Source organism: Lepus europaeus, chromosome 7 (genome assembly GCF_033115175.1).
Source record: "Lepus europaeus isolate LE1 chromosome 7, mLepTim1.pri, whole genome shotgun sequence".
Classification (NCBI taxonomy): Eukaryota; Metazoa; Chordata; class Mammalia; order Lagomorpha; family Leporidae; genus Lepus; species Lepus europaeus.
In genome coordinates, this window is record NC_084833.1 from 15,205,749 (window position 1) to 15,229,798 (window position 24,050).

The 24,050-nt window shown below is 36.8% G+C and overlaps 1 protein-coding gene across 1 annotated transcript; it reads right to left on the reverse strand.

Moving 5' to 3' along the window:
* Positions 1–5,947: 5,947 nt before the first annotated feature.
* Positions 5,948–6,907, reverse strand: LOC133763637 (olfactory receptor 8K3-like). The gene has a single exon (XM_062197434.1). It carries the CDS (start codon positions 6,905–6,907, stop codon positions 5,948–5,950), a length of 960 nt encoding a protein of 319 aa, XP_062053418.1.
* Positions 6,908–24,050: the final 17,143 nt, after the last annotated feature.

Here is a 24,050-nt window from a genome sequence, read left to right on the forward strand (position 1 = left end):
CTCTGTGGCTTAGTGGAATGCCTGCTCCTTCACTGAACACCCAGAGATATGTGCTGGGTATGGCCAGGGAGCTCTGGTCAGTGTTCCAGGTGGGGCAAGTATCCAAGGTGACACCCCAAGATATGCGTAGTAGATCTCCTCTTTTTTTAATCAGCACAGTTTTTTTTTTTTTTTTTCACATCTGTTGGTATATTCACACCCTCACCTCTCTTAGGTGATCAATGCCTGGGTGTTAGCCCACAATGGTTGCCATACTCATCTGTGCTGCCATAAGTACTGCAAAAAGGATCTACGCTGTCCTCAATGTGAACACAGATCCTGTTGCAATGACCCATCCCAGGTAATCAGTGAGCTCTGAGCCTGTGGAATTGCTTACAGGTATTGCCCTGAGACCCAACCACACTGCACTATCATTTAGTCACAGTTCCCAAGGTTAATCATACAAAGCTTCCATATTCACAGTGTGCAGAGGATCCTCTCCACACCATGAGACTTTCTTGTCCACAGAGAGGTAGAGAAGTTCCCAGAGCCCGCTGCCTATGGGTGCTCCACTTACGCGGTTTCAACCCCAGAGCCTGTGAGATGTTGAGACATTGGGCACACTTCACAGTTCTATGTTGGTGCCTATCTCCTAGCAATCCTCCCAGCCAGTCTAGAAATCAATGTGGAACACAGATATTTCCCTCTGGTAAAAACCCTCTATCACACATGTAAACAAGAGCCATGAGTAACAGGTCCCTATCATTTCACAATAGTGCTTTCTCGCTGCTGGTTGATAGGTGCGCCAACCCGAGTCACTGCATCAGCTACTGAAGTTATGGTATCTGTCACATCTCCTACCTCTCTTCCCATTCTCAACCACACAAGCAAAGTCCAATGTGATAATATGGTCAGGAATTTGCTATGATTTTGTTAACACATTGGTGTGTGTGAGGTCTAAGAAGACCAAGTAGAAGCCAGGACTTTCTTCCCTACTTTCTAGTAAAGAAAACCCTCCCTCTTAATATATGATGTCATTGGAGGCCTGTATGGGTCCTAGAAGTCCAGCTGAACACAAAACAGACATCTTTCTTTCTCCTTCTTTGCTGGAGTGGTGCTTGAGCAGGATATTTCCCAGTTGTAATGAGGTCATCACCAGTGCAGCAATAGTGGAGACCATGTTGGTGCTGGTCCTCTCAGATCTGTTCAGATGCTTAAGGGCTTCTTCCCCAGCTTCAGCTGTTCATGAAGGCCAGATGAAGAATGTGGACCTTTATTCCATCTGGTAGTAAAGACTTAATTCCTCCTTTTCTACCAGAGATTATCAAAGAAATTCAGAGAAAAAATGAATAATTCAATAATGTCTAGTCTCAGAATATAACACAAAAATATCCAGGTTTCTTCTAATGTGAAATAATCCAATGATAAAGAACCTCATATTTTGTGATTATGTCTATTTGAAAATTTCAGAATTGGCAAATCCATAGAGACTCGAATATAGTTTGCTGATTTCCTTGGAGCTGAGTGCAGGAGGTATTGAGGAGAAATGAGGACCAATTGTCAATGCACCTGTTCCATCTTGGATCCATGAATTTGTTCTAAAATTGATTGTTGAGATATACACACCAATTTTGTGAAAATATGAAATCCAATGACTTGTAAAGTGAAAACAAATAAGTTACATGATCTGTGACTATACTTCAAACAAACTGGTATAAAATAAAACTGGAAAAAAGTAAATTTATAATCCTGATCTGAAATTATAGATCATTTACAAATAAACCATTCCACAGAAGGAAGAAACTATGGTCATTCCATAATTACTTAATTTATTGATTTATATTCAAAATACTTGAAAATTTAATGATTTGCTAAAAGGAAAGCCTTGAAAGTACTTATTAATTTTAAATAAATTATTTTTAAAAGAAACACATAAGTTTCATAGAGTTGATATCAGATACAGTGGTCAAAAATAATTACATGACGAGATGAGCTTCTGTTTTTAGTTTTTTTTTTTAATTTTTGTTTATTTGAAAGGCAGATTTATAGTGATGGAGAGATAGAAAGAGGGAGAGACAAGAGAGAGTGAGAGAGTGTGTGTGAGAGAAAGAATCTTCTATCCATTGACTCATTCTCCAAACTGTTGCAAAAACCAGTCCCCAAGTACTTGATCCAGAAAAGATGACTATTTAAAACTCTACAATTTTCTGCAAAGGAATGAAAAATGCATTTTTATTTTGTGCACCATAACGTGGATGGTTTTTTTATTACTGTGAGTTGTAAATGAATATTAAGCTATCAATTACAGGAGTAAGTACAATTTCATATCTTATTATCTCATGTATTATATAAGGCTTTGTTGAGATTTAATGAATATCATACAAGTATTATATTTTGTCATGGAGAAGCTTATGAATTTGAGGTTAATTGTAAATACAAGTGACTTCTGCTCAGATGTGACAGAGTTGAGGTCAGAGGAGAAGGATCGCATGCCCTTGTAAAGGCTTTACTGCTCCTTCTCCAAGGGTGGAACGCTAAAATTCTGAAGATTAAAATGTAGCTACACCTGTTTCTCACCTTCAGAATCCTCTTTACTGTTTTTATACCTTAAATAGTTCACTCTTTCTCAGGAGAATTCCCAATTTGTCATTCCTCATTCCTTTCCTCCTTGGTGGTACATCCCTCAATTGAGAAATCATGTGAAGACTCAGCTGGACACTTGGGAATATGGAAATTGTTTTAGGTCATGGCATTTTTTCAAATTGCAGAGGAACTGTAATCCTAAAGATGATAATATTTAACTTTCATGCTCAAATTCCTTTGTTGGCCGGCGCCGCGGCTCACTAGGCTAATCCTCCGCCTTGCGGCGCCGGCACACCGGGTTCTAGTCCCGGTCGGGGCACCGATCCTGTCCCGGTTGCCCCTCTTCCAGGCTAGCTCTCTGCTGTGGCCAGGGAGTGCAGTGGAGGATGGCCCAAGTCCTTGGGCCCTGCACCCATATGGGAGACCAGGAGAAGCACCTGGCTCCTGCCATCGGATCAGCACGGTGCGCCGGCCGCAGCGCGCCTACCGCGGCGGCCGTTGGAGGGTGAACCAACGGCAAAAGGAAGACCTTTCTCTCTGTCTCTCTCTCACTGTCCACTCTGCCTGTCAAAAAAAAAAAAAATTCCTTTGTTACTATCCCTTTTCTCCTTTTCAGGAATTCTTTCATGACAAATTTAATAGATTAATTAATAAAATTTATTTTCTTGAGGTTCATAGATATTTTTACTTATAAGATGTTCCTTTTCATCTGTCTGTTTGTTGTTGTGGGTAATTTTTGGATGTTTATATTAGGCATAGTAATACTCAATATATTGTGCATCTTTGAGATATGTATTCTTTTCCCTCTAGCCTTCATGAAGCACACAGTTTGGAACAATACGTTGCCCAACCTTCACAAATGCTTGCCTTGTTTCTTTGTTCTCCATTGTTTCACTTAGAAAATATTTCACCATATAAGTAATGGTCTCCTCAAAAATGGTGCTTAATGAAAACTGTTTAATAAAAAGACAATTTTCTAATATTAGAGTCAGGTGACTTTCATCTTTGTTACCTGAGAAGCTCAATAGTATAATTACCAGTGTGTTTATTATTAAATTATTACCCCAAATAGTTGAAAAGCTTACATAAAATATTTCAGTTGCAGGAAGGAGAAGATGATAAGGAATAAATTTAAACCTCACAGATATCTCATTTTTGGGAAGGAGAATTTATTATTTTTTACCCTGGTAGTCTTCTTCCTCTGAATCAACAGTAATAACCTGTAGCCTTTTTTTTTTTCTTCCAACTCTGCTTCTCTGTAATCTCCCTTTCTGAAAAGTGTTTGGATTTCTCTGGACAGAAATCATAGAAATAGTTGATTATTTCTTGTTTTGAATATTCTCGACTACTTAATGTTAATAATTGCTCCACAATTTATTAAAAAACTACTCAAACCATCTACATCTACCCAGTTTGTAATAATTTTCTATCTCAGCAAAGTCACTCATCTAAAAAGGACATAAGCATTTATTTTTGAAACTATTATTTATTTAATTATATCTACTTAATTCATTTTTTTTATTTTAGCAAGGTATTAGGCATCTTTACTCTTATTTATTTTATATAGAATATTAAATAGATAAATAAAATATTATTTCTATGTCTAGAGTATACATATAGTGATTACTACAACTGAATTAATTAACATAATTATCACCACTCTTATTTACCCACTGTGTAAATGTGTGTGAAAATATGGGCAGGTAAGGATGCTTGAAGGCTGCCATCTCAATAAAATTCAAGTAAAAATGCAATGTTATGAACCATACTCACCACATCATACGTTTGATTTCCAGAACTTATTTGTATTAAAACTAATCCCTGAGAATCTCCACTTCTAGTCTGACACCTGCCAATGTGGGATTTTACTCTTTATCAATTCAGACTGTCATCAATGAAGAAAATAAGGTTAAGATACAATTTTGGGTAGTTGTTAACATTAAAATATCTGGAGCTAGATAATCTGACTTTGAAAAACAGTTCTAATATCTAATATTTTGATTAACTGAATTTACTGGTGTGGTGATGACTAAATTAATGTAGACTAGAAGAATGTCTATAACAGAGTACCGAGTAAGTGTAAGACATCATTATTACCCTGTAGATCCTGTAACTATCTTAAAGATTCATTTTATTTGCATAAACAATGTGATATTTATATTCATATAACTATGCACTATATGCTTCTATATATCAATCCAATGCAAACAAGAAGTATTCAATCCACTTTCATTGGCAGTATGTGGAATTTAATTTCATCATGGTGAACTAAGAAAATATCTTAGGTTATTTTTAAAATTAACAAATTTACATGGGATATTGTAGGAAGTTACATGGTACAACTATTTCCAGTGTTAGGCAAGATAATTACACTTTGCCTAAACATCAGACCTCACTTGTGATAATGAAAATCTGTAACCACCAAGAGACATTTCCAAAACCTAGAGTAGAAATATGGTATTGTACTGCATGTGTGATTTTTCCTATTTTTGTCTCTCACATCCACAGCAATCAACTGATGCAGTTAAACTGGGAAAGTCAGTGAAAAGATAATTCACTAACAACAATCATCAGAGGACAGTTCAGTGGGTGGTATAATAGGCTAAGGCTCGACGTGCAGCACTGGCATCCAGTGTAGGCACCAGCGCGTGGCCCGGCTGCTCCTCTTCTGATCCAGCTCTTTTCCTGGGAAAGCAGTGGAATATTGCCTAAGTGCTTGGGGTCCTGCACTCTTTGTGGGAAACCAAGAAAAAGCTCCTGGCTCCTGGCTTTGGATCAGCTCACTTTCTTTGTGTTTACAATTTTAAAGATTTTATTTATTTATTTATTTGGGAAGTAATATTACAGAGAGAGAGAGAGGGAGAAATAGAGAATAAGATCTTCCATGCACTGGTTCACTCCCCATGGCAGCAATGGCCAGAGCTGAGCCAAATCAAAGCTTTTGTTAAGCAAAAATTGGATTCCAATGTTCGGAATAATTTTTATTTCAGTGCATTTACAAACATTCAAATCATCACAGTTCATGTAAATAACTGATTTTGGATATAATTCCAAATACAGCAAAGAAATGCAGGAGAGTAAATATGGAAACAGTTGAAATCACAAAAGTTCTCATCATTTCACTCTGAGTTAACATAGTTCTTAATTCCCCCTCACCAAACTCACTTTTCTTGCCCAATTTCATTTGGTCTTTATCTGGATGGCATGACCTAATGTTCTATAAAATTATCATTAAGAAAAAAGGCAAATATGTTTATTATTTTGCTCAGTCATCTATGAACAGCAGTGCAAAGACAACAGAAAACATATATTGAACCTATTTGTTCTTACTGCTTTTAGAGGCACACAGAGCTGAGATTGACACACACAACCTAACTTACATAAATCATGTTGTATGCACACCTGAAGAAAAAATACTGCGCACATTATTCCATGTCCTTTTTAGGGCACAAGTAACATCTTTGTTCCTTAAACTGTATATCAAAGGATTCAGCATGGGTATAATCAAGGTATAAAATATGGAAGCCACTTTATCAGTGTTAAAAGAATGAGTAGATTTGGGTTGCACATACATAAATATCAAAGTCCCATAGAACACAGTGACCACTGTCAGGTGAGATCCACAGGTGGAAAAGGCTTTGCGTCTGCCCTCAGCAGAGTTCATCCTAAGAATGGCTCTTAGGATCAGCAGGTAAGACCCAAGGACCACCAGCAGAGAAGAAATTAAATCAACAGCTGCTATGATCAGAATGATCAACTCTATTTCGTGTGTATTTGAGCAGAGCAAAGACAGCAAGGGGAGACTATCACAGTAAAAATGACTAACGGCATTGTCACCACAGAAGGGTAAATTAAAGATCTTAATGGTGATTAGAAGAGACACAAATGTGCAGTAGAGATAGGGGATTGCCACCAGTACGTGACATACTGTTTGTGACATGATGACTGTGTAGAGCAGAGGGTTACAGATGGCCACATAGCGGTCATAGGACATTGCTGACAAGATAAAAAGTTCAGAACCAATGAATACAAGAAAGAAGACTAGCTGTATAGCACAAAAATAATAGGAGATTATGTTTTGCTCCACAACAAAATTTACTAACATTTTGGGTCCCACAGCTGTAGAGTAACCAAGATCTGTAATAGCCAGGTGTCTGAGAAAAAAGTACATGGGTGTTTGTAGCCTGCTGTCTATCTTGGTGAGGATGATCATACCCAGGTTGCCCACTGCTGAGATCAGATAGATGATGAGGAACAATGCAAATAATGGAGCCTTCAGCTCAGGGCGATCTGTGATTCCCGTCAGAATGAATTCCTTCATTACTGTGAGGTTGTGTTTTTCCATCCAGGTTAATCAGAAACCCTATTCCAGAGAAAGACATCATCATAATTAATACGTTTTCTGTTTTGTTTAGTAGGAGATATTTTATGTTATAATAAATAAGATATTCCAAAACTTTTCATTTTATAATATTTGAAATTGGACGCATCTGTCACAGATAAGGATCCCTCTCTCTCTCTGTATATATATATATATATATATATATATATATATATATATATACACACATACATATATATGTTAATATGTATATATCCATATATACATATTAACTCAACTTGGGCTACTTTTACTTACAAAATAAAATTTCCAGTACCTAAAGACATTTTCTTTGTCACTTCTGGGTGATTAGCTGTTGTTTATCTATCATTGAGAACATTTAAACTTCTAGAATCCTACTTTATCCAATGTCTGCATAAAAATAGCCACCCCAAAGTAACAATAGTGTGAAGATTGAAGAACAATGTTGAACAAATAAATAAGTGGTAGATAGAAATAGTAGATAGATATTGTGTAATTACTTATATAAACAAGAATTTTAAGGGAGGAAAGAGTATAAAAGCTCAGGATACTTGATATATGGCTGATTATTATAGTATTTATAATCTTATAAGCATATTTATAAATTATACAATCTTACAAACATATTTATAAATTAAATGTAATAATATATTACAAAAACTGCAGTATTCCAAAAAGCTCAAACCATAAATCCCCAAAATGCATATAGCAACTTGCTTTAAACCATGGTCCTCAGTGTTTTTTTTCTATTTGTTGAACTCTTTACTAATATAGGATTAATCTTAGGAATATAAAGTCAACCAAAAGTAGATCATTGTAAAAATTAGGAAAAGGACTAAGAAAGGAAAAAGGAGGAAGGGTAGGAGCTGGTTGGAACGTATTGCTATGTTCCCTAATTTTGTATATGGGGTGCATGAAATTTACTTACTTTAAAATAAAAAAAAAAGCCTTTTAAAAACTCTTACCCTTAGATGTAGTATAGTGCAAATTTCAATACACTTGACAAATGTTGGATATAAATAAATATATATATATATAAAAGCACAGAATAATATGTCATTATGATAGTTATTTTTAATTTTTATTGAGGAAAATATCAGGATATAGATGTATGGAGAGATATTTTGATGTGTATCTTAATTTATGGTATATTTAAAAGGTTACTTTGGACAAATAATTTATCTAAAACTCATTTCCTGTCATCTTCAAAAGCAATGTGTTGTTGGCCAGGATGAGGGAAGATTAAATTATTCAGCATATTTATACCAACATGAAATAGCTCTGAAGTAACAAGTGCATAGTAAGATTTGTGTTTGTTTATGACCTTGTGACTGTGTCCTACCTGAAAAATATTTCCTTGCATACATACCTATAACATATTCTGAATTTTGAGTTAACTTTTCTGTCAGGGTATAATGATGCTTAAGTGAGAAGCAGACCAAACAGGTTGTGGCACTTGAAACTCATCCCATTCCTCAAATCACTCCCCCATCTACGACAAAATTGGGCAATCAATGGATTATTCATTTGGATTGTTTGTTTTATATTTCCATAACTGATTTAATAACTTTTCACATAAATTATTTTCACATAAAACTGTTTTAATGTTCCTCACAGGGCATTGTCATTACAATGGAGATACATTAATGAAACAATGAAACAATGAAGTGCAGTTTATCATGAAAAAAATTGAAAATGAGGCAATCTGAGCAAATTGAGAAGAGAAGTCTCTGGACATAAATTTATGAAAACTTATCTTTGAATAAAAACATTAAGAAAAAAGTTGTTTAAAACCACTTGAATATAATTATATTGTAAATAAAATGCTCTAAATAGGAGTTATACACAAATTATGATATAGCATATAATGCAGTTAAACATATATAATTATTTAAACATGCTTGACTATCAATAATAATCTGAAGAATAAAAACCAACCAGAATAGAAGAATTATTGTTTTAACAATTGATAATCCCAAATGCTGCTAACAAATAAAGAAAAATTTTGCTATTTACAAAGAATTGTATTGACAATAGTCTTTGTCTCAGCTATAAATAAAAATAAAATATAATTTAAACATACTAAATACAAAGAGGATTGTAGGTAATTTGCAGTTAAATCAATTAAAATATCGTTCATAAGATTGTGACTTCTTGTTATACTGCCTTGGCACCATGAACACACCTTTCTTATCTTAGAAATATGGAAATTTGTACCAGCAGATAATAATGTTATGAAAAAACTCAGTATATGCAATACAATGCCATATAAATCTTGAATCCTGTTTTCTTTTGCAATTATGAAAGTCAAACAAAAATATAGTTGATAAACATTTATTTTATTGTCATGCAAGAAAAGATAAATGAGCTTCATCTGACAGTCCTTGGAATTCTAGAGAAAGTACAAGATTGCTTTTTCAATTTTAATGTTTCACTGAATATCAATTACCTTTAAAAAACATATACATGCGTTTCTGTCAGATCCTTCTGAAAATTAAAGTGCATATTAATACTGTATTCTGACATAAATCTGTTGTCTTAAAAATCTTCTAATATGGAAATTATGCTTTTCAAAGCTGAGTATGAGAAAAAACCCTTTATTTCAGGAAATGGGGAATTGGTAATACCTACACATATATTTTAACATTCACTGTTTTTAAAAATCATAAAAGTGCAGTAACTAAATAACCAGGTACTCAGAAGAACAATGACATGAGCAAATAAATATTAGCAGTCCTATAATCTTGGCATTTAAAAATAATTCAGACTTTTTAGATGCACTACCTTCTTCATGTTTTGGCTTCATCTGAAGATAAAATTATTTATGGAAAATTGACAATTCATAGGCAATTCAAGAGGTGTTTCAAAGGTATTCGTAAGCAGCAAGCCTCTCAAAACACGTAAAAATATTTCAAAAGTTCACCTGAAAAACTGAGACATCTCATTTCTTCTCAGGCTTCAGTGCTTAGTGGAAAACACAGAACTGAAGGACAGATGTCAACAGTTTGCTAGGATTGTGCTGGCAAATTAAAGTGGAGCTTCACTACGCCCCTGAAACGTTGTGAATACGTAGCAGTCTATGAAACACTCTTTTTCTCCCTCTTTCTTGTGTCCACCCCGTGTTTCACACATGACCTACTTTGAACAATTTATGGATTTTATTCACTTTTTGGAGACTTTCCCTGAGGAGATGCAGTTTGCTGATTGTCCATAAAGCATTTGAGCGCATAATAGACTGTCTAGAGACTGTGTGTTAATTGTCAAGGGCAATGCGTATTTTCTAATGTGTGCACAAGGATTCTTCAGAGAAACAGAATAGGATTGAAGGGCAGATTAATAGATAAGTATTATAAGGAATTGACAAATATTATGTTTGCTGAGAAGCCAGTGATTTCCGTTTTTCGAACTCTGGGCCCAAACTGTAGCTGCAAGGCAAATCTAGAACAACTTCATCCTTCCTCTGCCTTTTTATTAGATACAGGGCCCCTGTGGATTGGACTAATGCCCACCATCACTGATCAGGGTCATTTGCTTTACTCATTCAACTCAAATTCTAATCTTTGCTAAAAACATGCTTGATGGAACACCCAGAAATAATTTTTTGCCAGTCGTCTGGTCAACATATAGCCCAGTCGAGTTGACACATCCATCATTAGTCCACCCTTTTGTCAGTCTGGTACTCACCTGCATCTCCTTAAGCCATATTTAATCTCCAAATAAAGACAATAGCAATTTTATAGCTCTATGTTATAAGAATCAACTGTATTACATGCAAATGAATAATCAATGATCTCTTCCCCAGAAGAGGAAGTGTTTTACATAATGAATGTTTACTCCAATGAATATCCTGACATACCCTCTATGATGCAAAGTTAAGGGTATTTAAATATTGGTATAAAGTTAACACTTATGTTAAGTTGTTAGGGACTAAAGAGGAAAAAGAAAATGCGTGTGCCTTATAAACATACACAAATATATATATATATATATATATATATATATAAAGATTTATTTGTTTATTTGAAAGTCAGAGTTACACAGAGAGAGGAGAGACAGAGAGAGAGGTCTTCCATCCGCTGGTTCCCTCTCCAATTAGCCTCAAAGGCCGGAGCTGAGCTGATCTGAAGCCAGGAGTTAGGAGTTTCTTCCGGGTCTCCCATGTGGGTGTAGGAGCCCAAGGACTTGGGCCATCTTATACTGCTCAACAAGGGCAAAGCAGAGAGCAGCCAGGAGTAGAACTGGCACCCATATGGGATGCCTGCACTGCAGGTGGCGGCTTTATCCACTATGCTATAGTGCCAGCTCCACAAATATTTGTTACAAAATAAAGATGTAATACTTTTTTTTTTTTTGACAGGCAGAGTGGACAGTGAGAGAGAGAGACAGAGAGAAAGGTCTTCCTTTTTGCCGTTGGTTCACCCTCCAATGGCCGCCGCGGTTGGCGCGCTGTGGCCAGCGCAACGCACTGATCCGAAGGCAGGAGCCAGGTGCTTATCCTGGTCTCCCATGGGGTGCAGGGCCCAAGCCCTTGGGCCATCCTCCACTGCACTCCCGGGCCATTGCAGAGAGCTGGCTTGGAAGAGGGGCAACTGGGACAGAATCCGGTGCCCCGACCGGGACTAGAACCCGTTGTGCCGGCGCAGCAAGGCGGAGGAATAGCCTGTTGAGCCACGGCGCCGACCCAGCCATGTTCCTTACATTCAATTTTGTTAATTCGTTTTAATTTCAATTTCAGGGAATTAACTGGTGCAATTTTTGGCTACAAATTTCTCTATTCAGGGATTCTTTATATTCTTATGTTTTAGCATGTCTTCCAATCTTTTGTCTCTTTGCTTGTTAGTAGCCAGTCAAAACCATTGTTCACTGCACTAGCAAACAACACCTTGACTAGCTGAGGTTGTTTGTTTAAAGTAAAAGGAATATAGAATGTGTAGTAAAGGAAAGCACCAGATTCTGTTCCGGTTGCCCCTCTTCCAGGCCAGCTCTCTGCTGTGGCCCGAGAGTGCAGTGGAGGATGGCCCAAGGCCTTGGGCCCTGCACCCCATGGGAGACCAGGAGAAGCACCTGGCTCCTGCCTTCGGATCAGCGTGTTGCGCTGGCCACAGCGTGCCAACCGCGGCGGCCATTGGAGGGTGAACCAGTGGCAAAGGAAGACCTTTCTCTCTGTCTCTCTCTCACTGTCCACTCTGCCTGTCTGCCTGTCAAAAAAAAAAAAAAAAAAAAGGAACATGGCTGGAGCAATTACCCTTAGTGCAAAAAAGGAAAAAAAAAATCCAATTCAGAGTTATGAAAACATATTACAAACTGAGTAATTTTCAGCAAAGATCTATGAGTCACGAAAAACAGAAAAAGGAAAGACTGAAGCCTGCTTGATGTGGAAAGCTTGTAATGAGTGGGAACTACCTATTACTGCATTCAGATGTTGAATTTAGCAGACAGATACATCCAGGAAACAGTGACTAGTATTTCAAAGGATAGAAAGCAATCACATTTAAAATACTCAAGGAAATAAATAAAAAGTCCGGATCATCAATAAAGAAACTGATTCTATTAAAATAGAAAATTTAGAGTGGAGAATGATAGTAATGAGTTAAGATAAGGAATTTTCATGATTCAGTAGATATGATTCATTTGGAAGAACTTCTTATGGTAAAGATGATATATGGAAAGTGTAATGCTTATTTACCTCGCTGTATCTGACTAACCATTGATCTAAATATGGTATTACACCCATTTTACACATGAAGAAGTGAAGAATGACACAAATCTACCAGAAAAAAAGTCAGACTGCTGATATGAGAATAGTTGGCTTTCAAATCCATGTACTTCTGACTTGGGACTCTCCACCTAATCATTAGGTTGCCAATATCACATCCACATTTATTCTATGGTTGGAAACATAATTAATTCACAGATTTTTTTTCATTATATGGCACTATTAATATCTTAATTTCTAAATCAAAACCTTACACGATCAAAAGGTATGAGTCCTCAAATACTTTATAAATTCTGACTATTAATTGTTTATTAGTTGCATAGTTTGCAAATATTTTGTCCTAGTCTATCAGTTGCCTCTTCACTTTTCTGAGTTTTCTTTGCAGTACAGAAACTTCTCAGCTTCATGTAATCCCATTTGTCTAATTTGGCTCGATGCCTATGGTTCTGGCTTGTTTTCTCAGAAGGCTTTGCTTATGCCAATGTCTTACAGGGTTTCCCTAAATGTTCTCCAGTAATTTGATGGTATCAGATCAATGATCTACATCTTTGATTCATTTTGAGTGGATTTTCTTGTAAGGTGTAAGCTAGGGTCTTGTTTCATACTTCTGTGTGCAGAGATCCAGTTTTCCGAGCTTCCTCTGTGGAAGAGACTGTTCTTACCCAGGGATTGATTTTAGCTCCTTTTGTCAAAGAAAACTTGGTTGTAGATGTGTAGATTGATTTCTGCAGTATCTATTCTGTACCTTTTGTCTTCACATCTTATTATTTTTATTTTTTGCAAATAATGGGCCATTTTTATTATAAGTGCCATGTAGTATGTCTTGAGATCTGTAGTTGTGATGCCATAGTATGTCTTTTTTTTATTTTTATTTTATTTTATTTTATTTTATTTTTTTTTTATTTTTGACAGGCAGAGTGGACAGTGAGAGAGAGAGAGACAGAGAGAAAGGTCTTCCTTTGCCGTTGGTTCACCCTCCAATGGCCGCCGCGGTAGGCGCGCTGCGGCCGGCGCACCGCGCTGTTCCGATGGCAGGAGCCAGGTGCTTCTCCTGGTCTCCCATGGGGTGCAGAGCCCAAACACTTGGGCCATCCTCCACTGCACTCCCTGGCCACAGCAGAGAGCTGGCCTGGAAGAGGGGCAACCGGGACAGGATCAGTGCCCCGACCGGGACTAGAACCTGGTGTGCCGGCGCCGCAAGGCGGAGGATTAGCCTATAGTATGTCTTAAGATCTAATGTTGTGTTGCCCCCAGCTTTGTTTCCGTTATTTAGGATTGCTTTAGCTATTTGGGGTTTCTTATGTTTCCATATTAATTTTGGCATTCTTTTTTCTAGATCTGAGATGAATGTTGTTGGTTTTTTTTTTTTTTTTTTTGGGGGGGGGGGGATCACATTGATTGTAAGTGCATGTAGTAAGTTTTGAGGACTTGTGTTGTGATGCCCCGGCTTTGTTTTTGTTGTTTAGGATTGCTTTAGCAATTTGGGGTCTCTTGTGTTTCCATATTAATTTTAGCATCATTTTTCTACATCTGAGAAGAATGTTATTGGTATTTTGATTGGGATCACATTGAATCTGTAAATTGCTTTTGGTAGTATGGACATTGTGATGATATAGATTCTTCTAATCCATGATCATGGAAGATTTTTCCATTTTTTGTGCCTTCTACTATTTCTTCCTTTACTGCTTCAATTTTCATCATAGAGATCTTTGATATTCTTGTTTAAATTTATTGCAATGTATTTGATTTTTTGTGAAGGGTTTGATCTTAGAAGCTCTGTCTCAGCCATTGCATTGTCTGTGTATACAAAGGCCATTGATATTTTTGTGTTAAATTAATTTTTTTAACTTTTATGTAATAAATATAAATTTCCAAAGTACAGCTTATGGATTACAATGGCTTTTTCCCTCCTCATAACTTCCCTCCCACCCACAACCCTCCCCTCGCCAGCTCCCTCTCCCCTTGCATTCACATCAAGATTGATTTTCAATTCTCTTTATATACAGATCAATTTAGCATATATTAAGTAAAGATTTCAAAAGTTTGCACCCACACAGAAACACAAAGTGAAAAATTCTGTTTGAGTACTAGTTATAGCATTAAATCACAATGTACAGCACATTAAGGACAGAGATGCTACATGAGGGGTAAGTGCACAGTGACTCCTGTTGTTGACTTAACAATTTGACACTCTTGTTTATGGCGTCAGTAATCTCCCTAGGCTCTAGTCATGAGTTGCCAATGCTATGGAAGCCTTTTGAGTTCACCGACTCTGATCATATTTAGACAAGGTCATAGTCAAAGTGGAAGTTTTCTCCTCCCTTCAGAGAAATGTACTTCCTTCTTTGATGACCTGTTCTTTCCACTGGGATCTCACAAAGATCTTTCATTTAGGTCATTTTTTTTTTTTTTTTTTTTTGCCAGAGTGTCTTGGCTTTCCATGCCTGAAATACTCTAATGGGCTTTTCAGCCGGATCTGCATGCCTTAAGGGCTGATTCTGAGGCCAGAGTGCTGTTTAGGACATCCGCCATTCTAAGAGTCTGCTGTGTATCCTGCTTCTCATGTTGCATCGTTCTCTCTCTCTCTCTCTCTCTTTTTTTTTTTTTTTTTATATTCTATCGGTTAGTATTTTCAGACACAAGTCTTTTTTATGTGATCTCTTTGACACTTAGTCCTATCATTATGATCAATTGTGAACACAGTTTGATCACTTGGATTACTGAGATGGCATTGATACATGCCACCCGGATGGGATTGAATTGGAATCCCCTGGCACGTTTCTAACTCTACCATTTAGGGCAAGTCAGATTGAGCATGTCCCAAATTGCACATCTCTTCCCTCTCTTATTCCCACTCTTATATTTAACATGAATCACTTTTCAGTTAAGTTTCAACACTTAAAAATAACTTTGTATTAATTGTAGAATTCAACCAATAGTATTAAGTAGAACAACCAAAAAAAAAAAATACTAAAAGGGATAAATTATTAAGTTGTTCGTCAACAGTCAAGGCAAGGACTGATCAAGTCACCGTTTCTCATAGTGTCCATTTCACTTTAACATGTTTCCTTTTTGGTGCTCGGTTAGTTGAAATCAATAAGGGAGAACATGTGATATTTGTCCCTTTGGGACTGGCTTATTTCACTCAGCATGATGTTTTCCAGATTCCTCCATCTTGTTGCAAATGACCAGATTTCATTTTTTTAAAAACTTTTATTTAATGAATATAAATTTCCAAAGTTTAGCTTATGGGTTACAATGGCTTCCCCCTCCCAAAACTTCCCTCCCACCCACAACCCTCCCCTTTCCCGCTCCCTCTCCCCTTCCAATCACATCATGATTCATTTTCAATTCTCTTTATATACAGAAGATCATTTTAGTATATATTAGGTAACGATTTCACCAGTTTGCCCCCATATAGCAACAGATTTCATTTTTTTTTTACTGCTGTATAGTATTCTATGGAGTACATGTCCCATAATTTCTTTATCCAGTCTACTGTTGATGGGCATTTGGGTTGGTTCCAGTTCTTAGCTATTGTGAGTTGAGCTGCAATAAACATTAATGTGCAGACAGCTTTTTTGTTTGCCAAATTAATTTCCGTTGGGTAAATTCCAAGGAATGGGATGGCTGGGTTGTATGGTAGGGTTATATACAGGTTTCTGAGGAAGCTCCAGACTGACTTCCATAGTGGCTTAACCAGTTTGCATTCCCACCAACAGTGGGTTAGTGTCCCTTTTTCCCCACATCCTCACCAGCATCTGTTGTTGGTAGATTTCTGTATGTAAGCCATTCTAACTGGGGTGAGGTGAAACCTCATTGTGGTTTTGATTTGCATTTCTCTGATTGCTAGTGATCTTGAACATTTTTTCATGTGTCTGTTGGCCATTTGGATTTCCTCTTTGGAAAAACGTCTATTGAGATCCTTGGCCCATCTCTTAAGTAGGTTGCTTTGTTTTGATATTGTGGAGTTTCTTGATTTCTTTTAGATTCTGGTTATTAATCCTTTATCTGTAGCATAGTTTGCAAATATTTTTTCCCATTCTGTTGGTTTCCTATTCACTTTCCTGACTGTTTCTTTTGAAGTACAGAAACTTCTCAATTTGATGCAATCCCAAATGTTAATTTTGGCTTTGACTGCCTGTGCCTCTGGGGTCTTTTTTAAGAAGTCTTTGCAGGTGCCAATATCTTGCAGGGTTTCTTCAATGTTCTCTAATAATTTTATGGTGTCGGGTAATAGATTTAAGTCTTTAATCCATGTTGAGTGGATTTTTGTGTAAAGTGTAAGGTAGGGGTCTTGCTTCAAGCTTCTGCACGTGGAAATCCCGTTTTCCCAGCACCATTTATTGAATAGACTGTCCTTGCTCCAGGAATTGGTTTTAGATCCTTGATCAAATATAAGTTGGCTGTAGATGTTTGGGTTGATTTCTGGTGTTTCTATTCTGTTCCATTGGTCTATCCATCTGTTTCTGTACCAGTACCATGCTGTTTTGATTACAACTGCCCTGTAGTATGTCCTGAAATCTGGTATTGTGATGCCTCTGGCTTTGTTTTTGTTGTACAAAATTGCTTAGCTATTCGAGATATCTTGTGTCTCCAAATGAATTTCAGCATCATTTTTTCTAGATCTGAGAAAAATGTCTTTGGTATCTTGATTGGTATCGCATTGTATGTATAAATTGCTTTTGGGAGAATGGACATTTTGATGATGTTGATTCTTCCAATCCATGAGCATGGAAGTTTTTCCATGTTTTGGTAACCTCTTCTATTTCTTTCTTTAAGATTTTGTAATTCTCATTGTAGAGACCTTTAACGTCCTTGGTTAAGTTTATTCCAAGGTATTTGATTGTTTTTGTAGCTATTGTGAATGGGATTGATCTTAGCAGTTCTTTCTCAGCTGTGGCATTGCCTGTGTATACAAAGGCTGTTGATTTTTGTGCATTGATTTTATATCCTGCTACTTTGCCAATCTCTTTTATGAGTTCCAATAGTCTCTTAGTAGAGAAGGAAGCTTTGAGCTTCCTATGATCTTGTACTGGTAGGTTTTCTTCCTTTCCCTTCTTTCATATTGATGACCGTGTTTCTGTGTTTCTGTGTGTTGCACAGGTATACAAATTGGGAAGGAAGAAGTCAAACTATCCCTCTTTGCAAATGATATGATTCTTTATTTAGGAGATCCAAAGATATTATTGGAACTCATAGAAGAGTTTTTGTTAAATTTATATCCTGCCACTTTCTCAAACTCCAGTAGTCTCTTAGTGAAGTCTTTTGTATCTATCATATTAGAATCACTTCATCTACACTAGGAATAGTTTGACTTCCTCCTTCTGAATTATATCCTTTTGATTTCTTTTTCTTGCCTAATGGCTCTTGCTAAAACTTCTAGGACTATATTGAGTAGAAATGGTGAAAATGGGCATCCTTGTTGGTTCAGGATCTTATGGGGGAATGCTTCCAACATTTCCTCATTCAATATGGTGCTGGCTGTGGGTCTGTCATAGTCTTGATTGTTTTGAGGAATCTTCCCTGTATACACAATTTGTGTAAGGTTTTCATTATGAAAGGATGTTGTGTTTTATCAAATGCTTTTCCTGAATATATTGAGATAATCATAAGGTTTTTGTTCTTCAGTTTATTAATTTGATGTATCAGCATCCATTGATTTGCAAATGTTGCACCATCCCTGAATACTAGGAATAAATCCCACTTTGTCCAGGTGAATGATCTTTTTGATGATTTGTCGAATTTGATTGGCTAGTATCTTGTTGAGCATTTTTGCATTTATGTTCATCAGAGATATTGGTCTATAGTTCTCTTTCTCTGTTGTATGTTTTTCTGGTTTAGGAATTAAGGTGATATTGGTTTCATAATAAGAGTTGGGAGGATTCCCTCCCTTTCAATTGTTTTTCAGTAGCTTGAGTAGAATTGGAGTTAGTACTTCTTTAAATGGCTGGCAGAATTCAGTATCAAAGTCATCTGGTCTAGGTACTTCCTTTGGAGATGTTTTATTACGGATTCAGTCTGGGTCTTTTTTATTGGTCTATTTAGGTTTTCTATGTCTTCCTGGCTCAATTTTCTAAGATTTATATGTCCAGGAATCTATCCATTTCTTCTTCCAGCTTTCCCAATTTGTTGGCATACAGTTTTTGTAGTAATTTCTGGTGATTCCTTTTATTTCTGTGGTTACTGTTACATTTCCTTTTACATCTCATTTTATTGATTTAGGTCTTCTCCTTTCTATTTATTTTTGTTTAGTTGGACCAGTGATGTATCAAATTTATTTTTTCAAAAAAACCAGGTCTTCATTTTGCTGATCTTTTGTATTGCTTTTTTGTTTCAATTCTGTTTCTTTTTTCTCTAATTTTAATTATTTCTTTCCTTCTACTAATTTTGGGTTAGTTTGTTGTTGCTTTTAAAGGTCCTTGAGATACATTGACAGCTAATGTATTTGGTGTCCTTCCAATATAACACCAACTGCTACAAACTTCCTTCTTAACAAGGCTTTTATTGCATCCCATGAGTTTTGATATGTTGTATTGTCATCTTCTTTCATTTCCAAAAATTTTTTGATTTCAGTTTTGATATCTTCTATAAGATACTGCTCATTCAAGAGCATGATATTCAGTCTTCATGTGTTTTCATAACTTCTACATATTCTTAAGTTGTGGAATTCCAGATTCATTTGATTGTGGTCAGTGAAAATGCATGGTATCTTTTCAATTTTTTTTTTTAATTTGGAGAGACTTGCTTTATGGCCAGCATTTGTTCTACCCTAGAAATGATCCATGCACTAATGACAAGAATGTGCATCATGCGACTGTGGGATGCAAAGTTCTGTAGGTATCAGTTAGGTCCATTTGGTTCATACTGTCTATTAGTTCTGTTGTTTCTTTATTAATTTTCTATTTTATTTATCTTTGCATTGATGAAAGTGGGGTGTTGTATTGGAGTCTATGTCTCCCTTTAGAATCACTGACATTTTTTTTAAATAGCCAGGCACCCTGTAACTGGGTGCATATACATTTATCGTAGACACATCTTCCTGATGAATAGATCCCTTAATCATTATATAGTGACCTTCTCTGTCTCATTTAACAGTTTTTGTGTTGAAATCTATTATGTCTGAATTAGGATGGTTAGACCAGCTCTTTTTCTTTTCTTCCATTAGCATGGACTATCTTTTTCTAAACTTCCACTTTCAGTCTGCATGTATCTTGGTTGTTGAGATGTGTTTCTTGTAGGCAGCAAATAGATGATGCTTGATTTTAAATGCATTCAGCCAGTTGTTTCTCTTCACTGGAGAATTAAATCCATTTACTTTTAAGATTATTATTGATAGGTAATGACTTGATCCAGCCTTGTTTCTATAAATATTCCTATGGTTTATTTTGGGTTTCCTTTGTACTTTTACTGGGAAATTTTCTGCTTTCACATTCTTTCATAATGATGACTATCTTTCTGTGTTTCTGTGTATAGCACATCCTTAAGCATCTTTTGTAAGACTGGATGAGTGGTAAGAAATTATTTTAATTTCTGTTTTTAGAGAAGTTTTTTTTTTTTTGACCTTCCTTCATAAATGAAAGCTTTGCAGGGTAAATTATTCTTTGTTGACAGTTTTTTTTTTTCTCTTAATTGGACTATGTCTCTGTTCTCTCCTAGTCTGTAGGGTTTCTGATGAGAAGTCAGCTATGAGTCTAATTGGGGATCCTTTGTAAGGTAATGCTATGTTTTCCACCCCACCACTTTTCAAGATAGTTTTTCTTTTCTATTATCTTTCTTTTAAAATTGAAATGAGGGGCCTGCACTGTGGCACAGCAGGTTAAAGCCCTGGCTGGAAGCCCTGGCATCCTGAATGGGTGCTGGTTCTAGTCCCGGCTGCTCCTCTTCTAATTCAGCCTCTCTGCTATGGCCTGGGATAGCAGCAGAAGATGGCCCAAGTGCTTGGGCCCCTGCACCCACATGGGAGACCTGGAAGAAGCTCCTGGCTCCTGGCTTTGGATCGGCACAGCTCAGGCCGTTGTGGCCATCTGGGGAGTGAACCAGTAGATGGTTCCTCTTTCTCTGTTTCTACCTCTCTCTGTAACTCTTTCAAATAAATAAAATAAATCTTTAAAAAAAAGAAATATTTTTTAAAATTGTAATGAAAATTCATTGTATGATCCTCAGTGAATCTGCATCATTTTCCAATGAGGCCAGGCCCCCTGCTATTGATATGCTAGTTTTCCATTTATTTACAAAAAATATACCACAAGGTGTTACTTATCTTGTCCATTATTTTCCTTGGCAAACATAACTATCCATCAAAATAATGCTTTGAAATTATAGCAGCTCTTCCAGTTCTGTTAAAATAAAATGTGTTACTTACTGGTTTTATATTTTATTTAAAATGCAATAATAATTAGAAATTATTTGAAATCATGAAAATACCATTCACCTTCAATTTTTCCCTTTCAAAGACACAGATTGTGTTATTTGCTAATTTCTCTATATATTTCCTCATTCTGGGGTATCTCTTCCAATTCCAGAGGTCAAGCCTTCACTAAGGCTGCCATTAACAAAGGATATCCTTCCTACTCACCTTGGTGTAATTACCTGATTAACTGGCAGGCACAACCTTCATGATTGTTATTCCTTTCTTTTTTTTTTTTGTCAAGCAGAGTGGACAGTGAGAGAGAGAGACAAAGAGGAAGGTCTTCCTTTTCTGTTGGTTCACCCACCAAGTGGCCATTACGGCCAGTGCAGCACGCTGATCTGAAGCCAGGAGCCAGGTGCTTCTCCTGGTATCCCATGTGGGTGCAGGACCCAAGGACTTGGGCCATCCTCCACTGCACTCCTGGGCCACAGCACAGAACTGGCCTGGAAGAGGAGCAACCGGGACAGAATCTGGCACCCCGACCGGGACTAGAACCTGGTGTGCCGGTGTCGCAGGCTGAGTATTAACCTATTGAGCCATGGCGCCGGTCGATTTTTATTTCTTAATACATGTAATCTGAGCTACTTGTTAGAAAATTTTATATGCTTTTTACTCATTTTAATGTATTCCACAATCATGTCCATATTGCTCTGTCAGTCAGGGTATCTATCCTATAAGGCATGTTATGAAGATTGATTTTCATCTCTACCCTTCTGCATCCTCACTCATACTGATTCTTGTAGGATGAAACTTTGTGTGTCAAAGTGATAGCTGTCTCTTACCTGCAAAATGACACAGTGGAGTAGTTGGCAGCAGGCAGTCAGAAACTGTAAATGAACATAGTGTCAAATTAAGCTAAAAAGATTCAATTCAGAGTATTAATTATTAATTAATTAAAATTATAAACATTTGCTTTAAAATATCTAATTTGTTTATGAACAACTATACATATTAATGGAGTACCACATTATGTCTTTTTTTTTAAAGATTTATTTATTTATTTGAAAGTCAGAGTTACAGAGAGAGAAGAGGCAGAGAGAGGTAGAGAGAGAGAGGTCTTCCATCTGATGGGTCACTCTCCAATTGGCCGCAACGGCTGGAGCTGCGCCGATCCGAAGCCAGGAGCCAAGAGCTTCCTCTGGGTCTCCCACATGGGTGCAGGGGCCCAAGCACTTGGGCCATCTTGTACTGCTTTCCCAGGGCATAGCAGAGAGCTGGATAGGAAGTGGAGCAGCCCGGTCTCGAACCAGCGCCCATATGGGATGCCAGTGCTTCAGGCCAGGGAGTTAACCTGCTGCGCCATAGCGCCGGCCCCACTGCATCATGTATTGATGCTTTTACACACTGTGTAAAGTTCAAATCAGGGTAAACACATATATTTTATCAAACATTAATCATCTCTCTAAGGTGAAAACATTCAAAATAATCTCATAACTTTTATTCATTTGATTTCTCTACTCAGTCTACTGTACAATGCAACACCAGAATTTCTTTCTCCCAGCCAACTATAACTTACACCAATTAAGTGACCTGTTCCCATGCTTTCATTGTCGGGACTCTCCACAGCCTCTGGCAACCACAAACTGTTTTCAATTTCTGAGTTCAACTTTTTTAGACTCTACACATAAGTTGGATATTTTTTTTCCTGTGTCTGGCTTATTTCACTTAACATAATGACTTTTAGTTCCATCTATGTAGTTGTCAATGTAAGAACATTATTCTTGATCATGCCCCAGGCATGTTCAGGTCTATTTTAGAAAGAGTTTGCATGTACTAGGCATATTATTTTATGTAAGTTTTACTAAAGACAACACAGAAATGAATATTTTCTCTGAGTTTTATTTTTCTATCAAATCTAGAATTTAAATGTATTTGTTTAATTTAAAGGCAGACTTACAAAAAGAGATGAAGAGACAGATGGAGAGAGAGAGAGAGAGAGAGAGAGAGAGAGAGAGAGAGGATATCTTCCATTCACTGGTTTACTCCCCACATGGCTATAATGGCTGGCATTGGGATTGGGCCAAGTGGAAGCCAGGAGCCAGGAGCTTCACTTTTGTATCCTATGTGAGTGGCAGGAATCCAAGCACTTGGGTCGTCTTCTGCTGTTTCCCTAGCTCCATTTGCAGGGATTTGGCTAGGGAAGTGGAGCAGATGGAGCCAGAAGCAGTGCCCATATGGGATGCTGGTGTCACAGGCAACATTTTAACCCATTGTGCCACAGTTCCAGCCCCTGTTCAGTCTCTTAAAATATCGTGTTACTGCTTATGTGAAATTTTTCACATGGAATATTTTTTAAATGGAAGACATTTGTGAGATCTTATAGGTTGGCAGATTTATTTTACTATAAAATAGGTGGTTAATCTAAACATGGTCCACTGTTGTATTGATTACATGCAGTATTTCAGGAGAATATTAGTCTTTATGTTATCAAATGCAGTGAGTAATTTTTCTGAGAAAGATTGTGATATGCAATTACACTCAAGAAAGGTCATCATATAACTTTGAGAAGTTGTCTGCCTAGTTTTTTTCACATGTTATCCTGTCAGGTATACAATTTTAATTTCAATAATATTTTAAAAATAAAACTGACACAAGTTCAAGTGAACTAAAATCTATTGTTTTAGTAATGATATAATTTACTTAAATAAATGAGACATAATGATGCCAATTCTAATTTGGAAGCATAAATAGCTGATCATATTTGATGCTCTATACTCCTGAAAATAGTTAGCAGTCATGAGAACAGATTCTAATTTAAGCATTATATTTTTTTATTATATGAAACCCCCAGTGTCTTCCAAAATGAGAATGAAGTGGCCCATTTAGGACATGATTATGGAGTTTTTAAAGGCCTTTAAACAAGAATAAGATAAAAACCGCCTACTCACCTCTAATGCAGAATCTGCTTCAGAATGGCTGCAGTCATGAGAGTTGAGAGTCTCTATAAACCTCTAGAGCCGCGCTCTGAAGTACAGATGACTCCAAGATCTGCATTC